General features: G+C 47.5%; 1 protein-coding gene across 1 annotated transcript in view; it reads left to right on the forward strand.

Moving 5' to 3' along the window:
- The window catches only part of LOC142582368 (uncharacterized), a 52895-nt gene extending 40709 nt beyond the window's left edge, over nucleotides 1-12186 (forward strand). The window contains exon 3 of the mRNA XM_075692011.1: nucleotides 8980-12186. Within this exon, the coding sequence (XP_075548126.1) occupies nucleotides 8980-9641 (662 nt within the window). The 3' untranslated portion in view covers nucleotides 9642-12186. The remainder of the gene's footprint in view (nucleotides 1-8979) is intronic.
- The last annotated feature ends 248 nt before the right edge of the window (nucleotides 12187-12434 follow it).

Raw genomic sequence — 12434 nt, forward strand, 5'->3', positions numbered from 1 at the left:
TCTGATGAAGAATAATATCAAAATTTTAGTTTAGGAGACACCGCGGTGCACGGCAATCCCATCGACCCGGCGCATGATGCGGGATCGAGTGCTTATGCCTTGGCAAAGTGGCTGGCCGCCCGAATGAGTGAATGAAACCACCGGCATTGCCCGATAACTTGGGTAAACTCAGAGGCTCGGAAGTTCTCGTAACAGCCATCGCTCCGGAGTGTTTCGCGGTCGAGCAACATTTTCGTGGGTCAGGGCGTGCGTTCGGACGGCGCACGCAGAGTGATGGCAGCTTGCCCTGGTCGCCGACCCTCCACGCCTGCATAGTGGGCGTCGCGGCAGTGCGCGAACCGCGTCACACCGTCTAGCCACGAGGACCAGGAGGAGGTGGGGCACGCCGGGGCTCGAGTTATAAATTGTGCTCCCGCACTCGCTGCGGGCGCGCGTGCTTGCACGCGGAGCGGAACGTTGCATTTCGCTCGTCGTCACGGTGAGAGGATGTTGCTCATTCCACAGGCTTCCGCGACGCGGCATGTAAGAGCCGTTAATTGCCACGGAGCCTTTTTTTTTTTTTCATTTCTCTTTTGCTGGCGCGCTCCAGTGTGCGGCCTTGCTGCAAACGCCGCGAATATACGCGCGTTTAAACCTACATTCTTCCTAGAGTGACGTGGATTTTGAGCGCGCTTCATGCAGTTTTGTCAGCCTGTCACAAGTACAAGCATTATCACGCGCTCTTTTCAGAAGAAGTCCTCGACAAAAAAAGGAAAGGCGATTTGTCGCTAAAGCGCAGCTTTCGTGTCGTTCTGATAATCATCTTTCCTTCACCGTTGTCGTCGTGGTTATCGATTTCGTTGTCACAGCTGTCACCAGGCCAGCGACCACTTTCTCGGATACCTTCTGCGTTTCCGCTTTCAAGGTTATATTGCGCTCAGTTTTACAAAGACGATATTAAGTGAAGGACGGGACGTGGACGCTTACGCTTTGTTGAAGCAACATTTTTCTCAACTTCAACACGGAGCTGACATTTCTAACACGTCATTGCAGGTCGTAGCGGTAGTGCGCGTTAAAGACCTGAATGATTAAATCGAAAAAATATGCTGAGGTATTAAGATATGTATGCGCGATTGTTTTTTTCTAAAACTACTACAACATAACGCACAGAAACAGCGTCGAAACAGAATGTCCATTAAATCTCATAAAACATTACGCCAAGTCAAAAAATATCCAGACCATGTACGCCACGAATAAAAACATTTTTTTCGCGCTCTGTACAGAAAGCGGCAAATATTCTGTTTACCGTAATCGACCTCTGGTACAGGCAGCGCACGGATAGCTTTGGGATGACGAATGTATCCTGGCCATTCCTGTGCATGGAAACATTCGTCAATTCCCAGCATTACGAGGAAGGACGTCAAGTAGTTTTGTCGCGTGAACATTCGTTCGCAGCCGAGGGTCATAAAGGACGTAAATCTGCAGATATCCGTTATGAGTATATATGTTCATCCAAAGCCGACGCTACGGACAGTTTAATACCACCAAAAAAGAACAAGGCCGGCGATAAGTTGGTGTGATCAGTGACAGGTCGCCTGTACAACCAGCTTTAGTGCGTGCTAGACACTGGCTTCTGTTGAATGCTGTCGCGAGTGCGCTTTGGGACTCAATAAAGGATCAGCAGCAGCGATCACGGAGCCGACACAGCACTTGAAAGGGATGCTTTAGGCGAGAATTCACGAACGTGTCAAATCTGTCAGCTTGCCACCTGACAATGATTATTTGCCCCACCACTGCGCTACGCCCAGACCAATAGCCTGGTATTTGCCAATAAAGCCGGAATGGAGGTGGCTCGGTGGGGGATAAGTTGCGGTTTATACTCTCGGTCGCACCCGCCAGCCCCTGCTTTCTCTTTTGACGTCACAATCTGCCCAAAACGCCGGCACTACGTGTCTTTCACTTATGGCCTATTTCCTCTAATCTGATCCGTGGTGCTTGTAGACAGGGTAAACTGGCATCCAGCTGGAGAGATTGTGAGCAGCCTGCTTACAGCATTTTTCTTACCGGCGAAACAGGAATTTGCTTTAATGTGAGAAATTATAGAAACCCAAAAGGAGACATTAGCACGCGTTTGGCACTCACACATACTTCCACGAGAAAAAAAAAATAAATAAAACGACAACGAACGCGAGTCACTGTACATAACCACGTCCCCACTGTTTTACGCGCACGCCTGTGAAAATAAAACAAGTCTAACGGCAGTAAAAGCAGTCACTTCAATGCGAGTACCAACGGCCCACAACCCGACCATGGGCATACGAAAACAATTTTTCCATTTGCCCAAGGAGCCCACCGAAACCGGGCGCAGGGAACCCTTTGCCTCGAAGACGAGGTTACGGCCACTGGATTTTAAAAGAAAGAAAGAAAGAAAGAGAGCGAGGAGGCGGTCAGTGGATGGAGTAGGAGAAACGCCGGCCAGGCATAAAAGGTAGAAAACGACAAGAGCGGGAACGAGAGACGGGCGGGGCCGCGGTCACGTTCCGGGGCGCGTCCAATCGTGCCTCCCTCGCCTCTCGTCTGCCCGGGTGTGGCACGAGCACGAGCGCCGCAGCGCGCGCGGCCTCGCCGCAGCGGCACGCTCGTGCAGCGACGCACACGTTTGCACTGGCAGGCGGGTGCTTCTCCGCAATACCTGCGCGATCAGCGGGCCAGCCGCACTCACAGCCGAGTTACAGCGGTTGTTTCTTTCATAGACGATCATAATAATAAGGTCGCACGGGAGGGCCAGTGTCGCCGCCCGTTATATCGGGTTCATCTAACCTTGCTATATGTAACATGCATAAACAGACCATTTTAATGAGCATTCAGTCACAGCTTAGAGAATACCATGAAAACCAAAGAAAGAAAAAACAGGGGAGTCTCGCTGATGGCCTAGCTAATGCATACTTAACTACATACGTCAAGATGAGTTTTTTTTTTTCGGTGGTAGAGAGGTTTAGAAAACTTCCTGTGGCAGAAACCCAATTTAAATGATTAAGCTGGAACTCTCAATGAGGAGGACATTACTTGCATTAGAAATCAAAATGAGTGATTGAAGAATGAACACACTATCACTCATTAAGTTTTACCCAATTACGTCACATACTGCCATTTACTGATTGCAGCAAGTGAGCTTGCGAGGTATATTCACCTGTAAACAATTTGGAGGATGACGCCGGTTTGTAGGTATGCGCCGTCAAACTTGCCGTAAGAGTACACTGCTGTGCTTTTTAGTCGATTTTCTTTTTAGAAAACGCCTTTTTATGCATTGAAGCACAAGATATTACTGGAACAACGCTGTACTGGTTCGCGCACTTTGGGAATTAATGTCTCGAAACTGGTGCTGTCCCGAGTATTCGTTCCAAGTGGATACGTCTTGAGCACGCAACAGCTACAATTCTTAGCTTGCAATATGTGCCGTAAAGTAACTCGATTAGAAGGTACTTCCAGAAATTTAGTTAATTGGTTGATTACGCATTCCAATTTCGTGGAAGTAGTGTCCACCTTTTCGAGAATTCTAGCTCAAGGACTAAGAACCGCTATCTGGCACCGGCAATTTTAAAAATTATTCTTTATCTGCGCATCTCAGCACGCACAACGCATGTGTGTCTACTGAAGTCATTACTTTCAGTACGGGTACAGTTGTGGTCGATATCTCATATATTTGTTTGTTTAGGTTTTACTCTGCTTCGACTTTGCAACGCGTGTGCATGCATGCATGCATGCGAAACAACCGTGAGCGGAGGACTGTTTCGTGCCAATGTCGTCGTGTTCTTGTTTTTCTTCCGGCGACGCAACTTCGCCTTCTTTAATGTTTTTTTTTCTTTTTTCTTTATTATTCGCGCTTCGCTGCTGCATCTGCGCTCGCTCGCGACGAGAAAAACAGACAAACTGTACATGTTCGCGAAGTGAACACCGCACTCGCGTCGTGTTGGTCACTCCTCTTCATTTGGTCTGTCTGCGTCGAGCTCGATTTAGCCCCGACAAGCTATCCTTCTTCATTTCTCTTACGTTTCGACGTGATAGCACGACACGCACGACTGCATACCTCCTCGAAGTACTAACATTAATGTATGGCTCCTTTTTCTTTTTTCTTATTCATAGATTCTATGCGGGCGCTAATAGCGCAGTGCATCCGTATAGCACCAGCACGGAATGTCGAACACGACACTTTTCTGGTATACTATATACCCTCCATACGAGGACTCGGCCGACAGACCTACGCTTATTTATCTGGAACTTTGCTACACGTTGTAACACAAACGATTCCTGCTTGAGCTCTCTTCTGAATGATCAGGAGCGTCGTAGGCTACGTTTGCGGCCCTTCGCGTATATAGCACGCCCAAAGCAACGGAATGGAGTAAATGCGGCCCCATTTTCTATACCAGCGCGAAAAGAATTCGTCTACAGTTGTTTGTCATCTACTTCGGCGCACGTTCGCAATACCCTTGATCAGTTCCTCCGTGAATAACGCACGTCGGGGCTACTACAGCTGGACTGCGCACGGTAGTTGTGTGCAGTGGAGTGGAACCTAGATGCAACAGTTTTCTCGTAGCTAAGCGTGGGTCTCGCAGACAAGGAAGACAGTGGCTGCTGTGGCGAGAAACGCGAGCCAGAAAGGCAGCTACGGCGGTTCATTACGTCAGATTTGCGAATTTCCAAGTAAAATGAAAAAAAGAACGTGAAGTGCTTTCTTTTATCTATGAATATGCGATGCTGACGGACATGTTCCGACCTCTTTTCGAGGTGTGTCATTTACTTCGACGATCGTGAGGGGCATAGCACCATTCGAGCTTCGTTTTTTCATACGTTCCCGCTCGTGAGAGAGAGCAAACGTCTTATCAGCACTCTCGAGCGCCCAAACCATGACACGCCCGAAAGGTGGAGCAATAAGAAAACAATTAAAACTGCCAATGCACACAAAGAATAAAAAGGAAGGCAACACGAAGACGGAACTTATCTCCTACACTGAAGGAAGGCGGCTAAATATGTATAATACCCCGAGCGCACGGACGAGCTAAACACCTTTGAAGTACACACTTTTACGCAGAAGGATCATTTATTGAAAGAAGTTTCGCCGCTGACACACGGTATGGCGTGGTCTCCTTTGTGTGTATTCAGTACGCAACGTAAAGCACACGGCACTGCTTCGATACTGAAACTGAAAACACGTTAAAGAATAGTGTATCCGGTCAAATTGCATCTAACTATAAAATTATACTATCAAGCCCTAAAATTATTCATAAGGCCCGTTGCGTTTCATCAAGTATTGGGTCGCTGAAGAGCGACGCACAAGGTTAACCCCCTAGGGACATAATGGAGTTTAGATGCCTCCCCTTCCTCAGAGGACTTGCACCCTAAAGGAAAAACTTTTTGCCCCTCTCCCCCGCGTGAACGACTTCCAGGTAAATGTTCCCTAGTCCAAAGGCCTGCGAAGTGCCCGTGTGTCAGGGGTATGAGACACGGTATCAACGAAGTATTTTTTTTTTAGAGCGAACCTGTTAAGGGCTACTTCCCCACTATCGTGTCCGCGCGTAGAAAAAATCCCGAAGATAGTGCAATACCGGGCCGACCCGCGGCGGAAGTGTCGTAGGCGTTAAGCACTTTCTATACGTGGGCCGATCCCGAAGATAGTGCAACGCCAGGCCAATCCGTGGCGGAGGTGAAGTAGGCGGTAAACACTCCCCATACGTGGGCCGATCCCGAAGATAGTGTAATGCCGGGCCGACCCGCGGCGGAGGTGCACTTCTCTATTAGGGGGCTCACATACACAGCTTCGCTGGTCATCTTTCTTCACAGAGTGAAAGGGCACTGACATTTTTTTTTCTTCGTTGAGTTAGTCGCAGGTTCAGATTAAGTGAAACTGTTTCTTGTTTTTCGCGAAAAATAAACGAAGGTCCGCAATAACGGGGCACACTTTCTTCATAATGATGCCGATTACCGCCGGATGCTCTCAACTGCAGCATAACGACCAGGACCATGGCAGTGCAAGGATTTTTGAACCTCTGCTCCCTCTACAGTAATAATAATAATATTTGGGGTTTTACGTGCCAAAACCACTTTCTGATTATGAGGCACGCCGTAGTGGAGGACTCCGGAAATTTCGACCACCTGGGGTTCTTTAACGTGCACCTAAATCTAAGTACACGGGTGTTTTTCGCATTTCGCCCCCATCGAAATGCGGCCGCCGTGGCCGGGATTCGATCCCGCGACCTCGTGCTCAGCAGCCTAACACCATAGCCACTGAGCAACCACGGCGGGTTCCCTCTACAGTGCTTCGCCCGCAGTTAAACCGCTACGTACCTTGGTATCCCGAAGAGCACAAAAAAAAAAAAACTGCATTCGACGTTTTCTGCTGCGGAGCCCGACAATTGTGTCCACATCGTTCATAGACAGCTGTGTTTTCATTTTCCCGAAAATCGCTTTAAACTAAATTGGTTAACTCGTTTTCTTGTCGGAGCAGAGGCTTGACGCTGCTTAGAGCCCCCTATTCCTGTATCAAAGCTAAGGACGATGATGCAGGGCATACTGCCGAATTAAAAATAAAGATATCGTTATTTGTTTTTCTCTTTCTCTTAAAGTGCTAAAACACGCGCCGTGATTCTGATTGCACGCCAGCACGTGCGTGGCGTCCTCCATCAGCAACATTGTGTCTGCACCTGTTCACAATCAGCTTCGTCAACGCCACTCAGCCACGACAGGAACTAAAGTGGGTGTTCCTACCAAAGTAAAATAAATAAAAGATACAAAAAAGTGGATTCCCGCGCTCGGAAAACCGCGCCCGAAGCACGTGCCCTTCATACCTGGCACCGAGCCAACCACAACAGCACCACTACGGCGCGGTATGATAAGAAGTCGGCGGAAGAACAAGAACGCGCGCAGAAAGGCTTCTCAGGGTTGATTATTTTTGTCCAGAGAGAAAAAGAAAACGGAAAACGGTACGGGGCTCCTATGCGTTAAGTCTCGGAGGTAAGCGTCGTAGCCCGACCCATTTCTCATTGTGGCGAAACCATTCCGCGACAGGCAAGCGCGCTCGTTCTTTGATGACGCATCCTCGGCCGAGCTCTGCCGGCTCTGTCTCCGCTTGCCACAATTCCTTACTTCCTTCACTCCTTTTTACATTCCTTTTCTTCTGGCTACAGACCACCGCGCAAGTGACACGGCATCTTAACTTTCTCTCTGCTCCTCTCTGCTCCACCCAACCGTTTTTACTCTCAACGAGCTTTTATCTCTTAATGTTTTCCCTGCCCGCCCTTTACGGGTCCCCACGAAGTCAAGACGATTGGCCGCTTCCGCATCGTCATCCGCTGGGGACTCTCTAGAACCTTGCAGCGCTGAACAAGTTAACCGGTGCCCCCTGAGACGATCACCAACACCACAACAAAAGTAGCGCTATATTTTGAGACCGCGTGTAGATAAGTGACTACTCAAAGCGCACGCACTCACCACAGCACTTGTATCTGGCCACGCCTTCGGCACCGTCACTTGCTCGCCATTTTAGGCGACGTAGTCATGGGCGATGACTCGGCGTTGCGGAAGCTACGGCATGTGGCGACGTGGTTACCAGTACCCAAAAAAAAATATGAAACAAAAGATAGTTCCTAATTTTAACGGTTCTTGCAGGGCACATTTCTAACTATTCAAAGCACATAACCTCACATCGTCATTTCAACACTTCAGTGGGACGCCACGGTTTCGTGCTGTCCTCGGCTTTCCGCTCTTCAGTGGGAACGACACAGCCGCGGGTATGTAGTGCACGGCGGTGGACAACGGTGCATTGACGGCCTGCGCCACCACTTCTGTCGACACCAGATGTAGGTTCTTCAGCGCTGCACAGTACTATCGAGACGGCACATAAGAAACACAAACGGGGAGTGAGGATAACGAAAATGGCAGGGCACGAAGGCACCGCCGCGGCGGTGGCCGGAAATGAAATACGGCGGACTGTCGACGAAGCGTCGCCTGCCGCCGCCGCTGGAACAACACGCTTCCTTGCGTGTGCCTCGAGCAGCTTCGTACATTCCTTTCGTCTTGCCACCATGGTGGCCTTGTCACGGTTTTATCACGTTTGACTGCTTTTACTTGTTTCGAGTTATTCGCTTCGGAGACATGCCACCTAGCACCCTGTATATAAATAGCGCCACTGCGGCCAATTTCTACTGGCTTGTTCCCCTTTTTTTTATGTTTACGTTTTGTTTCGTATGTTGCCTCATTCTCCGTTTGACGTAACACCGCTCCTCGTGGCATTTCACGCCCCTGAAAATGCCTTTTGTTTTGCGACGGTGTGTGTATCAGACTGCTTTTATTCTTTATGGTGTTATATTGGAATTAACTCACGAAATTAAGCACATTTTCAAGCTGCCGTCGTTCTTTCAGTTCGAGCAGCTAAAGATATAAAATAATCCGGATTTTCGACCCCACGAAGTTACTTAACTCTTCGCTTAAGTCATCATTTAATTTTCTGAATGCTTATGGAAATCACGAGCATTCGTGGTGTGTTTCTGTGTCTCTTGTCTTCGTCTCATTAGAGCAGCGTTTTAACCAAGCATGAATTAAAGTCGCCTAACGCAACGTTCTACCCCAACGATGTATTCTTGTGAAAAGAATAAGGTATTTTAGATTTACCTCGGTGCCTGTGTTCAATCGGTACGCAACACGAATTATCAAGCGCGTGCGCGTGTACGTGTGTGCGTGCAGGTCTGCTCGCGCGCAAGTGTTCTTGCAATATGTCGAAATTCGAAGAGAAAGAAAGCGCTGACAGGGCATCGAGACACGAAACGTATAGGTTACATTTCGGCCAATCACACATTTTTGAAACACTGTTCAACTTAACTCCATGCACCCTACTTCATGATCGCCTGAGGCGATCACAATGCAACCGATTGCATTTGTCTCACCATAATGTTATCTTCTCCAAAGCGTAACCTTACACACTTCGCTCATGTTCTCTCAATGATTCAGGCAACCAGTTCAGCTGCGACTGCCGGCTCGCTTGGATGCTGCACCTGGAGAACATCACTCGCAGTGATAAGTTCCGCAGGGAACTGCGTCACATCAAGTGTGACTTCGACGCCACCGACGCTGGTCCAACTGCCAAGCCGGGTGTCGGCAGCTCCAAGGTGGCCAGGCTGAACCTGAAGCAACTGGGCTGCCGCGAGGACTACGAGCATCCCAGGCTGCGAGCTACCCATACTGCTTCTACCCCCTCGCCTTCGTTCCCGGCGCCTGGCAGCCATGATTACGATGATGATGACGACGACCCGGAGTCCACTACGGCCGGTATACTCGACGACAGAATGACTAAAGGAGGTAGTACCACCGATGGTGAGCAAGACATGGTCGAAGCGTCTTTGCTCCCAACAGTAGCACTGCCAGTGTCCGATACTCAAGGCGAAGGAGAGGCAGTTGGTGAAGACCTCAGCAGGAACGATCATTCGTCGAGCAACGACATCGACACGGTTCTCAGTCAGCAGAAGGCGCTCGACAAGTCAGAGCCGCCGCGCAAGAGTACGCCTCGTCCGGCGGGTGTGAACAGCGCGGCGTTGCACACCATCCCGGCGTCAAGTTGTGTCGGCATTATGGCGACGTCGTTGATCGCCCTGGCTATGTCGACCGACAGGTGATAGGTAGGCGATCGCAAGAACATGCGGACAGGCGTTATACAGAAAGCGGGTGGTTTTCGCCTCGTCTAAGCGAGCTCCTCTATTCGCTCGTGTCTGTGCTGTGAAGATGTTGCTCCTCTGCTGCCACATCAGACGGTGTTTCGGCAGCTTTGAGTGCTCGAGTCAAGTGCGGTGCGCAGTACGCATCACGAGCAGGGTGTGCAGAACTGTGATTTTCTTTTTTTGCAGCCGATTGCTGTTCTCGTTGTATTCAACGTGCAGCTACACTTTGTGTTGTAACGAGTCTTGATGCATCTGGCCATACAAGAGGGTGAAAACAAAAAAATTGATAGGGAGCATGGAGGAGAGGATACGGTTCTATCACTTTTGTTATCGAATCTCACGTGTGACGCAAGGGAATTACAGTAGATCATACGGATGGTCAATTAATTTTTTATTCGATCAACGATTTTTCATTCATCATTTTAGCGTTTAATCGATTAATCGCTTTCGATGCAAGTTCTTTTTTCATCGAATAATTGATTAATCGAAACTTTTGACGACCACTTTATAAAGTATGACACACAGTTATTTACTTTTGTACGACCCTATATTAAAGTTTGACAGGTGGAACAAGGTCATAAATACAAGTGTATAAATTTTGATAAAGAGCAATCTTTAATTTGTTAAAGACTAAACAGAGCTGGCACTAGTGGCCATTGAAAAGATAAACAATATATGTTATAAAATGGCACTTAGAGCAGAATTAAATAATATACATGACACTAGTGAAGCACTGTGCAGTACAGTTAAACAAGAAATAAGAAAAATGGCAAAAGTGAAAGGTGAACTCCGATTAAAATATGCAAGAAATTGCAAAATGCACAGGGGAAAAGAAAATTGTTGGTTTAGGATCTTAAGCCACATGCTCTTTCCACAGAGTGAAGGAATGTGAATCGGCTGCGTTGTTTGGGTGAAACGGACACCTTCTGTGAATGGCCACATAACCAGCATGCGAGAATAGACGCTCGAAAGATATGTAGGTCTGCTGGAATCGACATGAACTCCATCGCTATGTCAAATACATGCTCCAAATTGGCGCGAATGGTGTGCCACATCTTTAGTGGACAGGGAGTGACACCACGATCAACCACTCGTAAGCCTTGGATCGAGCGGCGATTTCAGGCCTCCGGCCTTGAGCGGCGTGGTGGCATGGCCAGTGGGGGGAGAGGGAAAGGTGAAGCGCTCAGCTCGGCATCACTCGGGAAAAACGATCGACAGCCGCTCGTCCACAGGCGCACAGTCACTGCTCGTGCCCCGCCATTCTAGCACGATTTCAAAGTTTTCGTGTCACTCGTTTCAAACTCTAGAAAATGATTATACGAACATGTCTAATCGATTAAGGCAATTAAGCGAAAGGTGGACATCGATGAAGACTAATCGATTTGCGGTATGCGTTTAATCGATTACTCGATTAATCGTTCATCGATATTACCAACCCTAGTAGATCATTCGAAGTGATGGTGATGACTAAGGGAGTTTTATGGCGCAAGGGTCAGCGACGCAACTAAAGAGCATCGCTCGAAGTGACCTGCATAAATCTTCTTATGCACTTTTGGGCAAATTATGTTTGGCGATCAGAATCGTTTTGCTGCGTTAATGAAGTGCTTCGTTTCGCAAAGATAATTCGCTGTATGTTTCTTTGAGAGCAATATGATATAAGCATTTTTCTCTCTATTTGTTTTATTTGCGTATTCATAAAATAGCGTCTGAACGCTGCAATTCTACAGGCACTTTCCTGCATATGAGACGAATTCTGCGTAATTTATTCTGTATGCGTAAAACACAATGAGTTGTAGATGCATAGCACCTTTTTATTGCAAGAATTTAGTGACATTTCGAGCTTTTCGCACCCATGACCTAACCATGCGACCAAAATCAATTCTCAACATCCAAGGCTTCCTGGCATTGCCAGTGTTGCAGGAGCTGCGCTTTCTCGGTACCTGGCAATATTATGATGACCAATGTTACTTGTCTTCAAGAAGCCACTGATACTTTTAATATATATTCTTTATTCTGTATTTGCCGACTTGTGTTTAGGTTGCTCACAAAATTACTTTTTCGTGTCCGATAACAACGTCATGAGTGATTGTGCAACGCCAGGTCAAAGTACGTGTAATGCCAGCGTCTATGAACAGACCCGAGTGGCTGTTTTTGCAAGAGACAGGATACGTACGACATTTTAAATGCACCAAAGAACTCCTACGCTAGCGACGGCAGCAACAGTAAGCAGACGGAGTCATTTCTGAGCAAATTTCATTCCTCATGACTGCCATAAATGGCCCAGAGAGAAGCATAAATACTCGCACGGTAGATATTACCAGGAGCAGCAAGATCGGATGCAAATATTTGGCACGTTATCATAGCTGAGAAGTCGTATGTGATGATGTAAAAAGTCTAGGCCTTCTGCACCAGATAGCGCACCAAAGAGCGTAGCGCACCAATGCAGGTTGCTTGCTTCCATGACCGTAACATTCAATGCCGATAATATATATATATATATATATATATATATATATATATATATATATATATATATATATATATATATATATATATATATATAGTTTCAATGTCGGTAGACGTATCCATTTCGCAGAACTTTGGCAGGCAACACATTGCAGTTCACCGCCACACCTCAAATCACATTTTTGTTTTTATCTGTAGACACCTTCACTAGCCTTCGTCTTTCTTCTTTTTAAAAACTGCCTCACAAGCGAAATAAGAGTTCTTGCACTTTGTATGATACAATGT

The sequence above is a fragment of the Dermacentor variabilis genome, chromosome 5, assembly GCF_050947875.1.
Source record: "Dermacentor variabilis isolate Ectoservices chromosome 5, ASM5094787v1, whole genome shotgun sequence".
Classification (NCBI taxonomy): Eukaryota; Metazoa; Arthropoda; class Arachnida; order Ixodida; family Ixodidae; genus Dermacentor; species Dermacentor variabilis.